The sequence below is a fragment of the Pseudonaja textilis genome, chromosome 8, assembly GCF_049901715.1.
Source record: "Pseudonaja textilis isolate UNSWEBS1 chromosome 8, rPseTex1.2, whole genome shotgun sequence".
NCBI classification, from domain to species: Eukaryota; Metazoa; Chordata; class Lepidosauria; order Squamata; family Elapidae; genus Pseudonaja; species Pseudonaja textilis.
In genome coordinates, this window is record NC_141997.1 from 31,365,917 (window position 1) to 31,389,149 (window position 23,233).

Sequence of the window (23,233 nt, forward strand, 5' to 3'; positions counted from 1 at the left end):
AGGAATTCTGGGAGTTGAAGTCCATAACAAGTCTTAAAGCTGTCAAGTTTGAAGACCCCTGGTATACACACCGATTGTAACATCATAATCCAGGGTGGTTGATACTTACATGAGACCATTCGGTAAGTTCATGCATTAGCAAGGGATTGGGTATCATCAAGTTGCTGAAGTTACACATCTCACCCCCAGATTGAACAGGAAATGCCTGTTGGAGGCTGCTAGACTCTGGATGAAGAGGAACAAATTTAGGCTTAATCCCAGAGAACCAAAGTGGTTGTCGGTTCAGAACCCATCTGATTCCCGGAAAATTGCATTTCTGGTTATGAATGCCTTTTCCTTATTGAACTGGATCATAATTTGAGGCTCTTGAGTAGCAGATCTCAGGGCCAGGAATGCCTGTGTACAAATTCATCTGGTGTGCCAGTTAGAACCTTCTCACTGTGATTGCCTGTGTTAATCAGATACCCTTTGGGTAATTTTAATGCCTTCTATATGGCTCTGCTCTTGTCTAGGACCATGATGGCACGCAGAGCCATTTATGCCAGCACATGAGCCCCAGCCAAACTTAACTCACTGCGCATGCTGGGAGGCATGCGCATGCCCAGTGCAGATAAGGGGGAGGCGGGGGGGATTGTGTGTGCATGCGCAGGGGGCTTCGGGGAGCCGCGCATTGCCTTCTGGGTGCTGGCATGCGAGCATGAGCGCACAAGCAATTTTCGGCACAGGACCCCAAAAAGGTTAGCCACCACTGGTCTAGGACAACTTGGCACAGCCAACTTACCCGCGGGACAACTCACTGCAGGACAATTCAACAATTCAAATTAAGTATTTAAAGTAATTTTTAAAATATTTTAATTTTTGTCATTTGCATTGCATTTTGTTCCTCCTTTTTGCATCCTTTCTTTAATGATTCTATTCCACCATTCCACATCCGATATTAATGTAACTCTTGTCCTGTGCTGAGTTGCCCACGGTGAATTGGCCATGCCAAGTTCTCCCATTTGGTGCACCTGAAGACCACTCAGGAGGTACAGTTGGCCCAGAATGCCAGAATTTAAATAGCTATAGATACACTTTGATTTGCCTATGTAACACCTCTACTTTGAGGGTTGCACTAGTGACCAATTATGTTTCTGACTCTGGGTTGTCCTAAAAGCCCTTCAGCATTCAGATTCTTGAAATCTATAAGAGAACCTGAATGTTTTAAGTCCTCTAGAATGTCGCCTACAGGGCTTTTCAAGGAGAGAGAGAGAGAATCAAGGAGAGAAAATCAAGGAGAGTTAAATGTCAATAAATACATTTGATGAAAAAGCACTGCGTCGATCTTATCAGGAAGGCAATTCTAAGGAATCCTCAGCCTTCATAAAAAGTATGTTTGTGTTAAACCTTGCAGATATTACGACTTTAAAAGAACACTTTATAATGATTACTTTGTCAATTTCTAACAGAGTACAATCAATGTAATTTTCTGTTTTGCTTTTATTTTTAGAGATTGTGTGCTGGCCAGGATAGTCAATTTGCCCATGTAACTATAAAACTAAAAAAAATGTGAATGCAAAATCCTCAGCTATAGATTAACCAGTTGCCTATCTTTGCAATTTAGCAAAAAAACAGAATTCTATGCTTGAGATCCAAATTTTACATAATCCATTTTAGGGATTCATTTTTCAATATTGTAAGAGTATTGTGGATCAGATAGAAGTCTAGCAACAATTCTTGATCAGCCTTCTACCTATTGTTAAAGTAATCTATACTTTATTCTGCTGATACGTTTTCCATTTTGATCACCTGTATCAAACTGTAGAAGTTCTTGCCTTTTTTTTTTTCCAGATGATGCTTTAATCTACCCAGTAACCATGTGGATTGTAGCTGATTATGACAAGTCAGATGGAAGGCAATTGCTTTCTACCGCACTGAAACACGTGGTCAGTTCTTTACAGTTACTTGTGCCTACATCGTTTAAAAAAATTTTCTTCGGCCAATTTTGTATAAGAAATACAAATAGGAGATATGTGCCAGAAAATGATTGCAGATAAAGCTCTGTCCTTCCCTCAAAATAAAATTTTACAAAACAAAAGAAACTTGTAAAAAGTTTAATTACTGAATAAAAACAATAAAATCATTATGTACTTATTATGGATTTGTAATACCCAAAGAGAGAAATTTTGCTCATAGAAGCTTTTGTTTAAGAAGCTAAAGAGAATTTTGTCTATCTGAAACAAAGAGAACATGGGATTGGTTTGGAGAGTTCTGCATTATCGTTACACATTTTCTTTATAAGAAAATGACCTTAGAGCAAAAATTTCCTTTATGATAGCGGAAGATATAAATTGTAGAAGTAATAAGACTCCTACCCTGAGCTGTACATTTTAGTGTTGACCTTCAGAATATGGGCAGGAATTTCTGCTGTTATTGTGTTTTTATTGCTGCAGGGAGTTTTTATTGCTGCAGGGAGTTATCTAGAACTTGGGAGGATAAGCAGGAGATAAACTCTTTAAAATAAGCATCTACTTACTGTATCTGGTTCTTACAAAGTAAACATTTCCTTTTAAACTTGGCATGCAAGACTGTTTTCTTTCCTCGGCTTTTCTGATCCTCAAGAAAACAAATACCACTCCCAGCCTCTGGTATAGTTTTTAGCATAGCTTTCAACCTGCCTTTGTTTTACAGAAAAGCAGCAGTCATATTCGGCTTGGGATTGTGAATAATCCTACTTCAAAAGTTACAGAAGATAGCACTATTATTGCAAGAGCAATCATGGCAGCATTTGGAACCCAGAAAAACTTCCATTTGAAAAACTTTCTTGGTCGGATTCTTAAGGAGGAGACAGCAGTGGCCCTTGCTGCAGGAACTAAAATTAAAAAGTTTTTTTCTACGGTTAGTAGTTGCCTAATTATGTACTTGGCTGAATTTTGGGAAAGCAAATATAATAATTTCTGTTAATATGATTGCATATTGAAAATTTAATACTCATTTTTAAAAGTATAACAGCCCATTTCTATAATACATTTATATACTTATATGTTGCAACTACAGGATATTTTGTACATACAGGTAGCTATTAATCTATTTAAGTTTGGTAGTAATTTATCAAATTATCCCCCAATAGAATTCTCTGTATGCTGCTTCTGTATATATTGCTTTAAGATATTGGACCAAGAATGTGGAATGTAGGTTCAGGTCCATCCTTAGCCATAGATACTCATTGGTGAATCTAGGCCAGTCACTGCCTCTCAGTCCAACCCACCTGGGAGAAAGGCAGAATATAAATCTGAAAAATAAATAAAGTACCATTTCAGGATACAGGGTTTTCTACTGCATTGCTCCCAAATTATACAAATATACTCTTTAGGATTTGTGTTTGACCTAGGGGTGGGATTCAAATTTTTTAACAACCAGTTCTGTGGGCGTGGCTTAGTTGGTGGGTGTGGCTTAGTGGTTATGTAACTGGGTGGGCGTGGCCAACACATCACTCGCATCAAGGGGCACTTCTCCTTGCCTGGCCTCTCATGACAGTGGGGATGCTGCAATGGTCATAAGTGTGGGAAAATGGCCATAAGTCACTTTTTTCAGTGCCATTGTAACTTTGAATGGTCACTAAATGAACTGTTGTAAATCAAGGATTACCTGTACAAAAATATAAAAAGCTTTGCTTACAAAAAGCTGCCCTAAATACCAATCCTTATATCAAAACTACCTGCAAGCCAGAGTTACAAATCAGGCAGGGTGCCAGAGCACCTTGAAGAATGAAAATAGTTAAAATGCAGTGATAACTATCAAGCAGCCAACACTTGCTCATAAAGTGAAACCGTTTAGCAGAGAGTCATTTAAGCTCTCCAGAAAGAGCACATCCAAGAGAAGTAATCCTTAGATCCATTTGCACCACTTAAAGACACCAGCTGGTCTCACTCACCTCACAAGATATCCTAAGGAAATCATCCAGATTTAAGGAAAGGTCACATGCCCCCAGAAAGGCAGTAAAAAAATCAGTCCCAAGCTTGCATCCTGCCTCTTGGAAGTATTTCCCAAAAGGACAGTGCCGGATAGTACTAAAGCAGTGAAGGAAGACCTCTTCCCCAGATAGAAAAAGAAACCATGAAGCAGAAAAAATTCAAACACAATACAAATAATTAAATCACAACAGTAGCTGTTGCTTGTTAAACCAGTTACCAGAACATATAGACACAGGAACTAGCCAGATTTCTCAACCCAGTTTCTTTTCAGGAACAGAGATTAACCTTTTTCCTTCCAAACAAAGCTGAATAGAGAAAATTATCCCATCAATAAACACAGGTTTAAATGTCACCAAGGACAGAATTAAACTTCACCAAAAACTAGTTTTAGAGCAAAACTCAGAAAAGGTATGTAAACTCACATTTGAATGTCAGTCTTTCTAGCTTGCCAAGAAGCCTTGCTGAATGTCATTCATCTTGGTTCCTTATCATTAAAAAGCTTCTTTCTGCAGCTCTGCTTTGTTATTCAATTATTTCTTCAAAGTGCTGAACACTGCATGCCGGCTGGAAGTATTTCCAGGGGAGTATTTCCTCCCAACCGCAATGTAAAAAGCTTAAAACGACCCTTCCCCTTTAAGAAAGTACCAGGAAAGAAAGAAAACCTCTTTCTGAGACAGTAAGTCTTGGCATACTGCCAAGAATGTAATAAGGGTGGAAAAAAAGAAAAGGAGATTTCTTCTAACTACCGGTTCTCCAAACTGCTTAGAAAGTTAACAGGGAGTTCTATAGAACCGGTCAGAACCGGTAGAATCCCACTCTGCTGGCATTTACAAAAAGTATAACACTTCACTTGTTTTCCAAACTTTTAGTAGTAAACTGCTTCTGGAACGTTTTAAAATCTTTTTAGCTGTGCTGAATATTTGGCAGAGTAGAAATACAGAGAATAACTTAAATAGAATAACTCGGGAGCAGGTGGTTGCAGTAAAATAGAAACAGAAACCAATATTTTTTTCTGCTTTTCTAAATATCTAAAAAAGATACTCTTCAAAAAAACTAAATTAAGCTGCTTGATTCTCATGTATACACTTTTATTTAAAGGAAAGAATTACTGCATAACAGATTCCAGAAGACTCTTAATTACTTTGAAGCATAGCATCAGTTGCAAAAAGTGGATTATGTATCTAAATTCTCAGTAGAGAAAAGTTTTCAACATCCTTGCGTAGTTTTCTAATTTTGGGCTGCACTTTTATACTTTGTGTTCCAGGGCATGGATTCTGATGCTCTTGAGAAGAAATACAATACAATGGGAGTCGATCTGATTGAGACTCATCAGATATTTTGTCAGGAAGTTCTTAAATTGCTTCCTGGAGAAATGGCTGTTATCAGTAATGGCAGGGTAAGTAAAGAATGGGGAGATGGCATTTTATTATTGGGTTGTTTTGTTTTTTAAATTTCATTTACATGTATTTGAAAAGGAATACCAGTCTATTGCCATGCTCTGCTTAGTGAGAAAGAAGAAAATAAATGTATTTCCAATTTAAAATTCTCTAGGCGTTCCAGGTTGATACTTTCAGTCCTTTGAAAAAGAGCTTCCTCCTTTTATTAAGCGTGACGATCCAGCATTTTTTCTCCCATAGTCTTTCAGAACAAAAGGCTCGTTCCTATACCCACTCCTGGTTTAGTGACCATGTTCCATTCCAGTGACCAGGTTGCTAAGTGAAGAAAGAGGGAAAGACGGCAAAGATTATGTGCTTTGCCGATAAAGTTTTCTCATACAGCTGACCAACATTACTGAAACTAAAACATGAATTGTTATCAGGCGCATAAAATTTGTTTGTAAATGTAAACTTTGGTCAAAAAAATGATTTTAATGCTGTTTAATACTGTTGTATTTGCAGATGGTCACTAAATGAGGGGTAGGCATAATGCCCAAACTTCAATGGATTGGGAATTGGTTGAAATGGGAACTCCAGCCTTTTTCCTCCACTGGAAAGTCTAGTGCAGGGGCCTCCAACCTTGGCAACTTTAAGCCTGGAGGACTTCAACTCCCAGAATTCTCCAGGCTTAAAGTTGCCAAGGTTGGAGGCGCCTGGTTTAGTGCAGACGTAGACAAGGCAGGGGGGTTGTGTCACAGCACTGCTTCTAATTCCCTCATCACTTCAACAAATTCGATACGCAGTGAGCACATAGGAGGCGAAATATCTCTCTTGAGTGATACGGGATCCCTTCTCACAAACATTTTGCTTGCCCGGAACCAGGGGTGGGATGCTACTGGTTCTGCCCGGTTCTAAAGAACTGGTAGCTTTGAAGAGCAGCAGACATCGAATCGGTTCTGTGTCTGCTGTTGTTTGGCCCGCCCGGGCTCTTACCTGTCCTTTATTTCCTGCTTTTTAAGCCTCAGCTGCTTTGCGCATCACAGCTGAGGCTGAAGAAGCAGGAAAAAGAGGCTTTTCAAATGCTGTGCACCTGCGCGCTGCGCTTTTTAGCGCTTTTCATGAGCACGTAAAAATATTGTCACCGAAACAATAGTAACACCGATTGAATCCCACACCTGCCTGGCACCCCAGTTAGTTAATGGCTGCAGATGAAGGACCTAATTGGTAATTCAGGCTTTGTCTTCTAGATGTTTTTGTCCAAGGCCTTCTGCCAAAAAACAGAAGCCTAGTTGTCCGGGGATGAAAGACATAATAGAACAAGCCACCATTTCCATGCCCAGTGGAAACTGAGAAGGCTTAAAGCTAAGAAAAAACGTTAAGCACATTTGGATCTGGATCAGAAGCTATGGAAGAGAAATAAAATAGAATGGGAGGAAGATATATAGCAAATTTGGTCCACAATGTAAAAAAGATGTTGAGATTTTAGAAAGAGTGCAGAGAAGAACAACAAAGATGATTAGGGGACTGGAGGCTAAAATATATGAAGAACGGTTGCAGGAACTGGGTATGTCTAGTCTGATGAAAAGGACTAGGGGGAGACATGATAGCAGTGCTCCAATATCTCAGGGGCTGCCACAAAGATGAGGGAGTCAAGCTATTCTCCAAAGCACCTGAGGGCAGGACAAGAAGCAATGAGTGAAAACTAGTCAAGGAGAGAAGCAACATAGAACTAAGGAGAAATTTCCTGACAGTTAGAACGATTAACCAGTGGAACAGCTTGCCTCCAGAAGTTGTGAATGCTCCAACACTGGAAGTTTTTAAAAAGATGTTGGATAACCATTTGTCTGAAATGGTGTAGGGTTTCCTGGCTAAGCAGGGGGTTGGACTAGAAGACCTCCAAAGTTCCTTCCAACTCTGTTACTCTGTTCTAACTGTACAGGTAGAGAATATGTGGTACGTGGCTCAACAGTAGCATCTGAGAGGGATCTAGGTGTACTAGTGGACAACCCCCAGTGTGCTGCAGCTGTCAAAAAAGCTAATGCAATCCTAGGTTGCCTCAACAGAAGGATAAACTCAAGATCATGTAAAGTGATATTACCCCTTTAAACTGCATTGGTAAGACTCTCTTGGAATAAAGCATCCAGTTCTGGTCAACATAATACAAGAAAGACCCTAGGAAAAAATGCAGAGAAGAGCAAGAAACATGATAAGGAGCCTGGAGGCTAAACCATGCCAGGAACAATTGAGGGTTCAAGAGATGTCTAGTCTAACAAAGAGAAGGACTAGGGGCAATATGATATCAGTCTTCCAGTACTTGATGGGTTGTCATAGATAAGGAGGAGGTTGACCTATTTTCCAAAGCAGTGGTTGCCAACCAGTGGGCTGTGGCCCCTGGTGGGCCGTGAGAAAAATTTGGTGGGCTGCAGAGAAATCTTACCCCCCCAGAGCATCCCCCCAAAGCAATTAATCCAGGCTGCTCAGAAACACAAGGCTGCCCAGTTCACATGGCCCACAGGCAGGGGTGGGATTCTACCACTTCACCCCTACCTATTTTCTAGAACCGGTTGTTAGCATTCTAAGCAGTTCGGAGAACAGGTTGTTAGAAGAAATTACTGGCCTAATCCTATAAGGAAGGCAGGAAGGAAACATTCTGGTGTTGCTTACAGAAACTGCCTCTCCATTAACCCTTATTACATTCTTGGCAGGACTAGACTTCCTGTCTCAGGAACTTCTCTGGAGTTTTTTCCCTCCTTTGCTGGTATTTTGCTTGTGTGGAGTGACCATTCAAAGTTACAATGGCACTGAAAAAAGTGACTTATGACCATTTTTCACACTTACGACTGTTGCAGCATCCCCACAGTCATGAGAGGCCAGGCGAGGAGATGCCTGCCTCTGTGAGTGATATTGAATTGGCCATGCCCAGCCAGTAATATGACCACCAAGCCATGTCCACCCAATCACATGACCAGCAAGCCACGCCCATCACCTAAGCCACACCCACAGAACCAGTTGTTAAAAATTTTGAATTCCACCCCTACCCGCCGGAAGCCTCCCCGCCCACTCATTCCTTACCTGGCAAACTTGTCTGCTAAATTGCTATTTTTCCTTTTTCCAACCATCATCTGTTCTGCTGTGCCTGGAGAGATAGATTAGCTAGGAAGCAGGAAATGGTTGGATTTCTTGCTTTCAAGCCAGCCTGTAGATCTTCAGCTCAGATGGCAGATAGATCTTCAGCTCAGATCTTCAGCTCAGATGGCAGATAGATAGATCACTGAATGATTCTGTGAGCAACTCAGTCTGAGTTTGCTTGCTATCAAATTTTGAGAGTTTGCTTGCAAGCAAATTTTATGTGACAGTCTGAGCTTGCCAATGGCAGATAAATAGATTTCTGAATTAATCTGTGATTCTGTGAACAACTCAATCTGCCTGCCTGCTTTGCCTGATTTTGGGTAAAATTTGCTCTTTTTTATAAAAAAATTCAATATTTATATAAATATTTATAATGTTTACATACAAGCCACGCCCAGCCAGTCACATGACCACCAAGCCACACCCACAAATTAGGCCATGCCCACAGAACTGATTAGTGGTCCCTGGGATTTAAAATGATGAGTTTGGTGGTCCCTGAGGTCCAAAAGATTGGCGACCCCTGCTCCAAAGCACCTGAGGGCAGGACCAGAAGTAACAGATTCATTAAAAAGAGATCCAATTGTGTGGAATGATATTAGGTCTCCTGCTTGAGCAGGGAGTTGATCTAGATAGAAGACCTCCAAGGTCCCTTCCATCCCTATTATTGTATGTTCTGTGAATTCTTAGAAAAAATAGATTTTCCTTTTCCATGCCTTGTTGGGCCTTTCTTCTGTTTTTCAGTAGGGCAAGCATTGTTGCTCACATCTTGAACTCATCAGGTTGAGAATGCTATTATATATATTTACCACTGACTGTTAAAAACTGTTGGGAAATTTTCACTTCCTACAGATCGTATCTCAAAGCTGTTACCTGATGCTTACAGAGAGAATGTTTTGTGCCAGTTTCATTTCTCAGTCACTTTCTGGACATAAGTGTCAGAGTATATTCCATAAACTGGAATAGAGCTTGGTAACAAGGTCAGCCAATGAATAGGCATAGCAATTAAATCAGCCAATGAGGACAGTTTGGAAACTGAAACTAGAAGTAGTCTAGGCGTGGTTCTGTATTAAGCTCTACGAGTCTGCAGCTATGTTGAGCTCTGTGCTATTGAAGATGAAACTAACTTGCTTGCTTGCTGAACTAAAGTGAAAATGATGTCTGTTTCTGAGCTCCTGAGCTGCTTCTGAAATTACTTGCAACATGTTTCTGTCTGAGTTGGAGAAATCTACAACTGGTTTGTAAAGTCTACTTATGATGTTTATAAAGATGTTAAATGAAGCATCAGCCGTCTGTGTTTATTTTTCTGGCTCTGAATTAACACTGCAAAACTCTGAATAAGAAGTCAGCATGCTTACAAAGCAAAGTATTGTGTTCTTCTCTTAACACTGAATCATGTCAATTTCTTTTTCTGTAGATAATAGGCCCTTTAAAAGAAGATGAATTAAATACCAAAGACTTCGATTTGTTAGAGACATTAACTCTGAATACAGCAGCTGCAAAGATTAAAAGTCTTATCAAGGAAATGGGGGTTGATCATAAACGGTAACTTTTATTGTGGAAGGTTTCATAGTGAAGTGCATTTTGTAGATTTGCCATTTATAAGAGACACTGGATTTATCAGTGTATGGTCTGGTTGCAGTCAATTCATAGCCTTGATCAGATTTGATCTGATTACTTTTGGTTTTATTGTTTTTGTTGGATTAATTGTATAATTTTCACCTTATCTTGTCAGTGCTCAAACCGTGAGATGGGCAACATAAAAATTTAATAATAAATTAATAACGAAAATTATTTTTAATGTTTGCCACCCAGAATTTAGAGTTGGGCAGCTTAAAATTTCTATATTAATAATATAGATCGGCTAATTACAAAAGCATAGAATCTGAATGTAGTCTTAAGTCTTTGAGTCCCTCTGTCATCCAGACTTGATAGCACAAGAGAAAACCATCTCATGATACTAGAGATGGTTTATATTTACATAGACCTAAATGGTAAAAAATGATTTTGATAATTTGGTATCAAAGAGTGAGATGGATTTAAAAAGATCAAGGATGACCATTGTTATGGTCTTAGAAAAAAATAGATTTTCCTTTTTTATACCTTGTTGGACCTTCCTTCTACATGAGATGGATTTAAAAAGACCATTGTTATGAAAACCTCTTAAAAATGTATTTTTGTTCTTTAATTTCCCACATCATATTGTGCAAGGGACATTAACAAGATTCAGCATTGTTATTCCTCTTTGGAAGCCTATGGATTGTATTGGTGTTGCTTTTTGATATTTTATGACATTATTTTAGGAAATTCTTCCATTCCTGAGTTATATCCAGTTCTTTTCTCTTTTCTATAGTGGCAGTAATTTAGTGATGCAAGTGAATGCCCTTCTTTCTTCTTTGCCAATAACTGATGACCGTCAAGATGTTGAATTTTTCAAAGACCAACACAGGTAAAAAATAATTGTTTTTTTTTTTTTCATGATAACCTTTTAGTCTATCTCGAACTTCATGCCCCTAACCCTCAACATGCTTAAGACTGAGCACGTTCTCCAGATCAGTGGTCGCCAACCAGTGGGCCAAGGACCACTGGTGGTCTGTGAGAAAATTTTGGTGGTCCACAGATAAATGTCACGGCCAAAGCGCCTCCAAATGCAATTAATCCAGGCTGTGCAGGAACACAAGGCTGCGCTGCCAACATAGCCTGTGGGAACACAAGGTTTGCGTCGCTTGCATTGCGAACAACGTGAAGCAGTGAGGGGAGGGGGAAAAGGGCAGAGCGGGGGAACTTGCCCCACTTACCTCACCTAGCCACCAGGCTGCTTCCTTCTGCTTTTGGCTGCACACAAGGAAAGCAGCCAAAGTTTTTCTTTCTCTCCCGCAAAACCCTGCCAGAAACGAGTCTACGGGACCCTGCAAGGCATCCTGCTCCAAGAGGCTGTGCTGGCATGACAAGTCTCACAAAGATTCATTTCTGGCGGAGTTTGGGGGAGAGAAAAAAAAAAGATTTCTGCTGCTTCTGCTGCTTTCCTTGCATGAAGCCAAAAGTCTCTCTCCCCCCCCTCCCCTTTAGAACAGAGTTGGAGACAGTATCCTGCAATCCCAAGTAAAGAATGATCAATTGGTAGGAAAACGGGGTGGAGAATTTTCCTGCAGACTTTTGGGGGATTTTCCCAGGGTCTCTGGTCCGCGGGATTTAAAATTATGAGCTTGGTGGTCCCTGAGGTCCAAAAAGTTGGCGACCCCTGCTCCAGATCATTGATCTATCATTCCTATCATTGCCAAATCATTGAGGTTAAAGCTGAATACCATAAACAAAGAACCAAAGGGTAGTATAATTGAAGGATTGGGGAAGATAGAAGGAGGATGCTCATAATAGATCTGAAGCACTCTTCCCTCCCTCTCTAGGGAAAAGTGCTTTCAACGCATGCTTTTATTTTCTCAAATAAGTGGGCATAAACTATTAGATGGCATGTGTTTTTCTAATGGAACTGTTCTCCACTTGAACTACTTCACTAGTTTGAAGGAAACAGAGATATATTCAATGAAATGCATCCATTTGTTGAATCAGGGCATGTTTTATTAAATAGCTTTTAAATGCAAAAGTATATTTCTCATGAACATTACATAATGTTCATACATGCCTTTAAGATTTTTTGTTCAATCTTTAATGTCAATGTTCAATGTCTCCTCTTTGCCTTCCCTACCTAGTGTACTGAAGAGAAACCCTGAGCAAAGTGAGCCCTACTTTGATGTCGTTGGTGTTGTTGATCCACTAACGAGAGAAGCCCAGAAGTTTGCGCATTTATTTATTGTAAGAGCATACTGTTGCCATTGTGGTGAACTTAAGCCAATTTAACATTGTTTTCCATCCAATGGTATGAAATGGTAATCATTTTTCCTGAGTTGTATGCATCATGTGATGGGAGATCCAAGTTTAAATTTTACAGGGAGTCATTTTGTTATCCTCAGTAATCAGAATTTTTAAAATGAGAGTAAAATCTCTCTCTATATAAAAGTGAAATACCACTCATGCATCATCACAAAATCTCCAGAACCGTAAAGCCTACAAACTTGAAATTTGGCACGTATGTTCCTCTTGGCTTCTAGGTGAACACTAAGAAAGGATTTTTCGAAATGACCATCAGAGCATTAGTATTTCCTATATTATTATTAACACGCTCTGATGCTAAGGAGTTCTACTCCCCCGCCCTACCTGAAAAGAAATCTGTTCCGAATTCAAAACACAAGCAGAGGAGAAGAGTTTCAGTTTTAGTTTCACAGCATCAAGCAGCTTTAGTACAGAACAGTTGAGCTAAGCCATGCCCAGGCTCCTTGCTGTCTCCTTGCTCACACAGCAAATAATGTTTCAGTTTCTAAACAGCTCTCAACTCTTTCACACACTGATAGGGTGCTAGCCAGATGAATACCGATGGGTGCTGGTAGGCAGAGGCAGATTTTTTTCCCTTATTTTCCTCCTCAAACTCTAAGCTTGACCACATAGTTTCGTAGCGAAGCACGAGTATCGAGCTAGTTAAATATAAAGAATAAACTAATTAAAATAAGTCCATCAATCAGCTTTAAGCAAGAAGAAGCAGGATGGAAAGAAAACTGGTTGTTCGAATGCTAGTGTTTAAGAAGACTTCTGAGAATATCATGAATGACTAGGAAAACAAGCAGGTGGACCATAGATTTTCAATCCATAGTTCTCATTTATAGTCGAAATGACCAGGCTTATATTTTAGACGTAATGGAAAGATCTAATTCTTTGACAACGATGGAATAAAAGGAGAGAATTGGCCAGTTGATGGATTTAACTACTGTGTTTCCCCCAAAATAAGACCCTGTCTTATATTTTTTTTGCCACCAAAAAAGGCACCGGGTCTTATTTTGGGGGGATGTCATCCACTGACTAACCTCACTTGCATGCGTCGCTCCCGGCCTCCTTTTTGCTGTCAGAGGCCTTCAGGAACTTTTTTTTCTACGGCCAGAAAGGCTTTCCTGAAGGCCTCTGCAGCTTTGTTATCAACTACAGAGGCTTTCAGGAAAGCCTTCCCAGCCTTGCCAGCAGCAGAAGAAATGGGCCAGCAAGGCGGGTGTCAGGGTACGCGAGGCCTGGCTACAACTGTCCGAAGCTAAGTAGCAGGGCAGCTCCACCACCGCCTCATCCCCACCCTGGTTTAATTTTTACCTGTGCACTTTGGAGTGGTTAGGGTCTTAATTAGGGCTTATTTTTGGGGGGGAGGGCTTATATTGGGCCCACATGTAAAAAAATCAAGCTAGGACTTACTTTTGGGGTAGGTCATATTTTCGGGGAAACATGGTACAATGGCAGTGCTCCCTGCTTTTGTACGAAGGGCCAGATTGGGCACAGTTCATTTTCTGAAGAAAGTCTGAATTCATTTCTGCTTTTTCCAGTCCTTGAGGCAAGACACAAGAATATAAACTGGCAGCAAACAGCATTCTTTACTAGCACTGATGATGTTACCTAGTTAGGATAATGAAACGTCTGTAAGAAAACAAGCAAGCTCAGAGAGCAACAAGGACCCCTTATTTCAACCCTGAGCTACAAATATTCTCCTTTAATGATAATAAACTTTAATAAGCAAAAAAAAAAACCAGGTTCACACAGTCTCCTACCTAATGACTAAAGGAACATAGTTTTTTTTCCCCATTTCTAATGTCAGCAGTGCAGGTTTCATTACTGTAGTACAAAGGTCTTCAAACTTGGCAACTTTAATACTGGTGTCAAGCCCGAAATTGACATGTGTAGCCATTTTATATAGCCTTATTATGTATTCCTTTTCTTTCTTTCTCTTTGCTGGTTATGGGGGGAAGAGTTTCGGGCTTGCCACATTCCTAAGGGGGGAGGAATAGAGATAGATAGATTTGTTTAGGCTAGGTGGTGTTTCTTCCTGTGGGAATAGGAGCTGACCCTGCTGAGGCCTTGAGGTGGAGATTGACACCAGACAATGTTGAATTACTTCTATTGGAGAATGTGAGTTTTGGTGGTGGTTTCTAACTTCCAGTATTATGTAATTCCAGATTGTGTCAGATCCAAAATTACAACAGACTCTGCCAATTTGATGCTTTCCTAGATAAAAGAAATTATTGTGGAAGATGGAGTTTTTTCTTTTCTTTTTAAATGGATTTCATCACTTGGGAACCTGACAACTGGTGGACTTCAACTCCCAGAATTCCTATGCTGGCTGAGGAATTTTGGGAGTTGAAGTCCACCAGTCTTAAAGTTGCCAAGTTTGGGGACCCCTGTGTAGAATACAAAATATAATAGCAGAATTCTACTACTCTAGGCTGAAATCAATACTGGTGACTTCACAAGGCAGGAAGAAATTTTAATCCCTGCCTTCTATTAGAAGATGTGTTAGCCTTTCCTGTTTGGTTAATTTTCTTATGATCAGATAGGTGCTTCACAGCAAAGCTATCATTTTTCACACTAACTTCATTGAAGGGGTATTCATGATTCTTTCTACTAAGACTTAATTCCTAAATAAAGTTGATTATTAAATTGTAAATATGTATAGGATAGAAGAGAAAGTGGAGAAATGTAAATTTGCAAATTATGTATTTGTTTCTCATTTGAAGTACTTAGATAAATTAAAAGGATAGAATCAGAAAAATGGGGCAAGTTGCAGATTTTAATGTAGGAATTGTTTTCATTAGGTGCTTGGTCAAGTTATCAACATGAAGTTGAGGCTGTTCATGAACTGTAGATCAAACCTGTCAGAAATACCCTTGAAAAGGCAAGTAACTTGAAGAAGTTTATTACCAAAATGGGCACAACAAAATGAGAGTAGTGTCAGACCTGCCCCAGCTTAGACATTCAGGAAAGAAAGACCCTTGACTCCATTTGATTGAAGTGATAAGTTCTTTTACTAAAAAGCGGTTGCAACAGTCACTGCAACCACTTTTTAGTAAAAGAACTTCGATCCGAGTCTTTCCATGCAAAGGTTCCATGCAAAGGTTACACTTTACACATGCAAAGGTAAACTTAGATCCGAGTCTTTCCATGCAAAGGTTACACTTTTCCCTCCATGCCCCGCCCCAGCCCCCTTGATCAGTTCATCAGTGTCCAGTAGGATGCGTTGAAGATGTTTTGTGAATACAGCTCAGAGCTTGGTGCCTCTCAATGCAGTTTCCCAATTGGGTTCCAGGCCAGGTGTCCTTGAAGGCTGGTTTATGCTGGTTTGGCACCTCTGGTTCTTGTCAATGTGTCCCCTCTCACCATTTGTCTTCTCATTCCCACATGTTACTACCCCTTTCCCTTCCCTTGCAATTTATGGCAGGATGCCAGCAAAGCAAAGAACCTGAAGATGGTGGACCTGATAAGTAGTTTCACGGATAGTTTTTATTGGTGAAATGGTTTCATATGTAATTATGCAGTTCATGAAACATAAACACATCTTCATTGTCTCCCACATCTTCATGTGGAGGTCATTTAGTATGATTTGTATTTAGAAGCAGGTACAGACTTGGGCAGGCTAGTGTAATTTCTCCCCCTAAGTTGATTGGTCCTCTTCTACTGAATATTTCTTTTGGTCCTGGCAACTAATACGTAGAATTCTCAGCCTTTGTAGCTAGCTCAGCCAGGAGGGAAGTTACAAGAAAGGAGTGCAACAAAACAAAGGAGAAAAGAAACAGAAAGAGAGGGAGAGAGAGGAAAAAAAACAGCTGGTGCAAACACTACTACCGGTATCGTACTTCTCTGACATTCCTTCCATTGGTGGGATTCAAAAGTTCCCACCACTGGTTATGTGGGCGTGGCTTAATGGGCATGGCTGCAAGGGGGTCACACGACTCTCGCGTGCTCGTGCACCAAACACGCGCTTTGCGCACGCGTTAATAAAAACTAAGCTGCTGCGCCCCTCAGCTGTTTAGCACAGCAATCCGCTCTGCTGTGCCAAACAGCTGAGAGGTGAACAAGGTCTTAGGAGTAGGGCGGGTGGATGGGCCCAACTGCAGAGTGTTGAAGAACCTCTGAGCTAACCGGTTCTCTGCCAGCTGATCTTCAGCACTACCGGCACGCCAGAACTGGGCCGAACCGGTAGAATACCACTGTTGATTTCTACCCCACAAAGAAATGGGCCTTTGACAGAAGAAGGCCTACTCCAAATGCAATTTCCCTAGCCTCTTTCCTATCCTCTTCTTGTTGCAATTTTATGAAACATCTTTGCTGTTTCTCCTCTCCTCTCAAAATCTTCAGTTCCTTTTTCTCCCCCTAAATACTTGGTCTTCCCATTTTTTCCTACGGCTAAGTCATTAACATTAACCTTCCTTTTACCTGAACCTTCTATGTCGAGTAGCTGCACTGTTTAAAAAATAAGCACAGCAGTGCTGTACCTTGCATTCCATATAAGAGGACACGTGCGTTTTCCTGGCAAATGTGCTATCCTGAACTGGATATCTTACTTCCCCAAAAGCTTGATGACCTGGATTGACAGTGGACAAACTTTACACAGTCATGGGACCTACATTAGAATGATAAAGCGTTAGAAATTAAAAACAAGAGCGCAGAAAAGAAGCCCGTTCAAGTTCCTTGTAACTTAGAATCAGGGATGGGCTGCTGGGGGTTCGCAGGGGTTTGGGAGAACCTCCACACCCCACTTCTGACTGGCCCTGCCCACCCTGCACCTCCCTTCCCAGGAGTCGCCACACGGCCCGTTTTGGATGCAGGGCATGCACGGAGACTCAGGGAGGGTGAAAAACGGCCTCCCGGAAGTTCAGGAAGGCCGGAAATGTGCCCGTTTCTGGCTTCCAGAGAGCCTCCGCAGCCCAGGGAGGTGTTTTCGCTCTCCTGAAAGCTCGAGGGAGGCCTCCAGAACTTGGGGAGGGTAAAAACCCTCCTCTCTGTGGTGCAGGAAGCTGACTAGGCCACACCCACCATGGCCATGCCCACCCAGCAACTGGGCAGAGAACCCTTTGCTAAAATTTTTGAAGCCCCCCCGCTTAGAATGTTTGTAATATTACACAACTGCTTGCGAAGCAATACTAAATGTATGAAATTAGAAACAAAACATTTGGAGACCTTTACAAATCGTTGTGCAACCCTCTAAAATGCTCTTTGCTTTTCCTTCTTAATAGTGATATTTTTGCCTTGCTTTTAGCTTTTACCGTTTAGTTATGGAACCAGAGCTTTCTGTGGGGCCCAATAATTTCTTTCCTCTTCCACCTGGAGCAACCTTCCTTGAAATTCCAGAATCTCTTCTTCTGACACTAAACATGGCAACTCCAGAAAGTTGGTTGGTTGAAGCAGTGAACAGTTCTTACGATCTTGACAACATTCATTTAAAAGATGTAAGTACTAGTTCTCAAACATAATTATATAGAAAGCTGTAATAGCGAAACAGATTTTTTATTTTGTTTCACTTTTTAGATATTTTAGGGCTTGTATTTTTCTTAAAAAGTTTCATTCCAGACACGGAGAATGCATAATGTTTGAAAAATACTTACCCTGTTACCTTAGCTACATTTATTTAAAGTGGTGCTCACACTTCTGATAACAGCTTCATTGACAAAATAGCCAGAGGATATGAATGGGATCTGAAGGTTATTTATTTGTTTGTATAAATTTATTGGCTGCGCAAACTCCTGCGGACTCTTGGCAGCATACAAAACTAGAAAGATTAAATCCTACGGAAAGCCCCGACTAAAACCATCTGATAAGCAATAAAATCAACAATACAAAACAGAGTCTTGTGACATCCAGATTTCAAATGATGTTACAAGTGGTGGGATTCAAAAGTTTTTATTACCAGTTATGTGGGTGTGGTTTGGCGGGTATGGCTTGGTGGGCATGGCAGGGGAAGGATACTGCAAAATCGCCATTCCCTCCACACCCCACTAACCTGCTTTCCAGCTCTGTTCTCCTGCACAGGGCAACAAAAGAAGACCCAGCAGATCAGCTGGGACTCGGGAGGCAGAGAATAGATGGGGGAGGGGCCAGTCAGAGGTGATATTTGGCGGTTCTCCGAACTACTCAAAATTTTCGCTACTGATTCTCCAGAACTGCTCAGAACCTGTTGAATACCACCTCTGATTTTCTCCAAAAATGAGATAAATGTCTCTGATACTTAATTTCAGATACACAAGAAAACATCCAACCACAGATCCTTTATTAGACAGATTGTATAAGCACTGAGCAACAATAATACATCTGTGGCTTTGGCAAGTGAAAGCGCTTTGTATATGACTGCATCCAATCCTACCGACTCTTCATGCGTGTCTATTCAAAAGAATATGCATTTTCACAGGTAGAAGGGGTGGTTTCAGCCGAATATGAATTGGAGTATTTGTTGTTGGAAGGACATTGCTATGATGTAAGCACCAGGAAGCCACCGCGGGGATTGCAGTTCACTCTTGGCAGAAGAAATGATCCTTTCAAAGTCGATACCATTGTGATGGCCAATTTGGTAAGTGCTGGCTAAGGCAGGAGAATATGCATGGTAATTTATGCAAATGCTCATTGTTGTTATCTAACATGCCTGCTAACTTCATTATTAATGGTGTGGTCTGTTACTGTCTGAGTCTTATAGTTTGTCTTGCCAAGAAGGGATTATTTATGGAATAAGATCAGAGACACTGAGAACTGAAACTGAGGCATTAAATGCTTAAAACTTGTGCTTGTGAATGTCACTTTTATAGGGAAGTTGGTAATCTGAATTAATATGTGACATGACATCAGAATATAATGTTATAATAAAAGATACGATGTCATTTTAACCATGTCATTAAATATATCCTGGGCAGGATATCTAAGAATGGTGCTACCATATAATCAGACGTAGAATTTGTGGTCCCAGGATCACATCACAATTCTGTCCCCAAAGTCTTGAGTAGGGTCTCCAGAGCCTTTTGAAAAGTTGTTGCAGAATGGTGGAATTCAGGACCGTTAAAGCACCCTGTGCACCAAATGGCTGATTTTAAATGGTGCATGTCTGCAATGAAACATTCATAATTCGCATGTTTGGTCATACTGTTGGCCTCTACACAGGCTGAAGTGAAACTAAGAGTATAGAAAAATGCGTAAGAAATGGAAATGGAAAGTTCCAGTTTTCTTGTGATTGAAATAGGTGAACACACTCCCCAAAAGTCAATGCAGATTTCTTCAAATTGAGCTCCTCTTGGTAACTTCATAGATATAGACATGATGCTTTCTTGGAAGCAGAATAGGAACGGTTTGCCATTTTTAAAATAGGATTCTTTTTCAATATCTCAGGCTAGATTAGTTTTTCTGATTACACCCATTCAATTCTAATCAAGTCCAACTTTGCTTAGTTCTAAGCCCAAGCCATGGCTGAGACAACTCCCAGTAGCCCAACTGCAGGTTGAACGTTGCCTCTGCAATGCCACATGTCCAAGCTTCATAAGTTCGGAATCAAAATGTTAATACAAATGAATTTCATAGGGTTGGGAGTGACCTTGGTGGTCTTCTAATCTAACCTTGACCGAAGCAGGAGTCCTCACACCATCTTGGACAAATGATGGTCCAATAATTTTTTTGAAAACCTCCAGTGATGGGGCCCTCTCAACTCTGAGAGGCAAATTGTTCCATTTTCTGTCTTGCTGACAGAAAATTCCTCCTCATTTCCAGGTTGGATCTCACAATTCCACACATAACAGTAGCAGCATGAATTCGTTTCTTTTCTAGACCTTTACATTTTAGCAACTTTGGCTTCCAACGAAAAGAAAAGCAGCCTGGTAATTCTAGTATCTGGGAAATCTACTTTTTCACCTGAAGTGAAGGAGATTTGATCCTTTGATTCAAGATCCAGCATCAGAATCTTATTTTAGATGATTTCTTCTTAGTGGTTAGTGTTCCATGTCGATCAAGGAGACCAAGTTCAAGTTCCCACTCAAATCGTGGGACCAGTTATTATTTTGTCAGCGAAATCTCCCGTTCAAGATTGTTGTGTGAATAAAATGAGGAGAGACTATCATATACACCATGTTGAACTCTTAGAGAAAATGTATAAATGTAATAACTAAAATATAAAAGAATACCACAGACAATGTTTGTGTATGTATTCGCTTTAATTAAGATGCAAAATCTAAACAGAAAGGGTAGATTTCACCAATTGTTTAGCATCTGTGTTTGGGGAGTCAATTCCCGGTATAAAGTTCTAAATCCACTAAGACTTCGATTTGTTTGTTTGCTTGCTTTGCAGGGATATTTTCAATTAAAAGCCAACCCAGGGTCTTGGATTTTGAGATTACGTGAAGGAAGATCTGAAGAAATTTACGAAATATTTCAGTAAGACATAATTAGAGTCTAAGAGTTATAAATATAAAACATACTTTATGTTGACTTGAAGATAAACTAGAGGGAATGCGGAGAAATAGTTTGAAGTTAGCAGCAGAAAATGCTTGTTCATTTTGCAACCTCAAAGTTGGCATTTTGGTCTAATTTGATTTGCTCTGCATTTTCTCCTTTTACTGAGGTTTCCTAAATGTTTGTAACTTAGACATGACCCTTGTGCTTCATTTTCTGTTTCGCCATTTCATTTCATGAAGGAATTTCAGTATTTAGCACAGCTGTACTACAGCTCTTGATAATAGCCAACTTGGCCAATGGTGGGAGATGCTGGGACATAATGTTAGGCAACATCAGAAGTTTACAGCTTTTCTGTTTAGTTTGAAGACAAGTCTAGAATGCAGGCCAGGTTGGTCAGGAGCTGCCATGGCTGAGACAACTCCCAACAGTCCAGCCTACAAGGCTGATAATCAGGAATACAAGAAGTTGTACTTCATCAGCCTCTGGAATATCCTATGGCCAAACTTCATAGCAAAGTTGAGAATCAAAATGTAAATATAAATGAATTTCATTGGAGTGGAAGGCACCTTCGAGGTCTTTTAGTCCAACCCTTCGCCCAAACAGTTGTCTAATCTTTCCTTGAAACCTCCAGCGATAGAGCACCCACAAGTCTGGCAATCAACCTGTTCCTCTTCACCACAAATATATACCTTATACCGATAAATTACATCACAGGCCATAAAAATCTGACTCTGCCCGCAAGCATTGGGCTAGGATGGGGCCTGAGTTAGTAGTCAGGCAACTAGCAGGAAGGGCTGTTCTATTTTTATTCTTGTTTTTTATTGGTTGCTGTAAGTCATCTATGTTCACTATGGGAAATAGGTTGCCTTATAAGCTGAATAAATAAATAAAGCCAGAACCTTTTTAAAAGTTAAGAGCAAGATAAGCTAAAATGGGAGTGGTCGTAAAATTGCTTATTTGTCATGGCTTAGGTTTGTAAAAGTTGACTGTTTTTAAGTCAAAATTTAGGTTCTCTCTTTTTAAAGCTACTGTGTTATTTGGCTTGTTTTGCAGGTAATTTTATAGTTATCTGGTACAGTATAAGCTGTATGTGCTCTGGTCTAGGTCTGAAATGAAGATGTATGTGTGTGTAAGTTTTATGTGTATGAACACCCTCATATTTCCTCTTCCCTTCTTTCTCTTTCCTCACACAAATAAACCTAACAAAGATACACACACATAACCATAACAAAGTACAGATTACAGCCAAGTGCTTGGTGAGACTCCAACACGTAAGCATTTGGTTTGTGGCTTTCATGGGTCAGTCTGACACTAGAAATTCATTTGCTTTTTGCCTTCTATTTTGAAAGTTTTCTTTGTGAAAAACAATGCTCTGTACTTTTAACATTTATGGTGACGTTAGTCAGGACAAGATCATAAGTTAGAAGAAGCTGTTAACTAGAATCTTTATGCTGTATTGCTAAGAATGATGGCAGTTCTAAATTTGGAATCATCAGTGACAGGATTTCAGTTTGATAACTGTGATTCCCTTGCAACTAAATCTAGAATGTGTCTATTTATGTTAGGCAGCCTCAGCGTTTGAACTAGGAATTCTGCAAATTGGACATGGGTTGCCTCCTCCTTGTATTGTCCTGTGAATCAGCTAATTCCCCCACCTGCATTTTTCAGTGCTGTTTTAAAAATAAGTGAACTGGAAATAGTTTAAAATGGGTTAAAAGCAAACTTTGAGGGGGAATAATTTGCCATGTTCTATGGTGAATCAGCATTACTTTCCTCAAACCACAGTTTCTTAAATACTTTGCTGTGCTAAAATGAATAGAGGTACAATAATTAATGTACCTTCCCTCTATTTCAGGGTTGTCAAACTTGCAGTCCGGATGTGTCACACGCTGGTCATATGCACCCCCCCCCCTGGTTTAACAAAGGGGGAAAAAGTTGTGATATGTCACATGACAACAATATGACACTGCAAGTTTGACACCCCTGCTTTATTTGTTCTACAGAAGATTACAGATAATCCTTGACTTATGACCACAGCTAAGCTCAAGATTTCTATTGCTAAGTGAGATGGCTGTTAAGTGAGTTTTGTCTGATTTTACAACCTTTCCTGCCACAATTGTTAAGTGCCTCACTGCAGTTGTTAGAAATGCAGTTAAGTGAATCTGGCTTCCCCATTGACTTTGCTTTAATATTTGGGATTTCTTCAGTTTACGTATTGACATATATCAAATGGACTTTTGCTTATCTTGATTTTATTACTCTCAATATTAGGGAAGGAAGGTTGGTTTTTATTGTTAGAGAGGAAGGAATTCACAAATCAAGCCTATGTAGACAATGCTATTTCCTCCTAGTAGGCAAGAATATGTTTCATTATGAATTGTAAGGTTTAATTGAACATACAGTATATCATCTGCTCAACATGGTTTATTTAGCAGGTAGAAAAATAACTACAGCTATATATTAGTAAGTTTGTATGCAATTTACTTTTCTGCA

At 40.1% G+C, this 23,233-nt stretch overlaps 1 protein-coding gene across 1 annotated transcript in view; it reads left to right on the forward strand.

Annotated features, from left to right (window-relative positions):
* The window catches only part of UGGT2 (UDP-glucose glycoprotein glucosyltransferase 2), a 72,746-nt gene that overhangs the window by 39,130 nt on the left and 10,383 nt on the right, over positions 1–23,233 (forward strand). The window contains exons 20-29 of the mRNA XM_026708351.2: positions 1,831–1,925; positions 2,671–2,877; positions 5,218–5,349; positions 9,873–10,000; positions 10,809–10,904; positions 12,163–12,265; positions 15,133–15,212; positions 17,574–17,763; positions 18,720–18,878; positions 20,634–20,719. Of these exons, the coding sequence (XP_026564136.2) occupies positions 1,831–1,925; positions 2,671–2,877; positions 5,218–5,349; positions 9,873–10,000; positions 10,809–10,904; positions 12,163–12,265; positions 15,133–15,212; positions 17,574–17,763; positions 18,720–18,878; positions 20,634–20,719 (1,276 nt within the window). The remainder of the gene's footprint in view (positions 1–1,830; positions 1,926–2,670; positions 2,878–5,217; positions 5,350–9,872; positions 10,001–10,808; positions 10,905–12,162; positions 12,266–15,132; positions 15,213–17,573; positions 17,764–18,719; positions 18,879–20,633; positions 20,720–23,233) is intronic.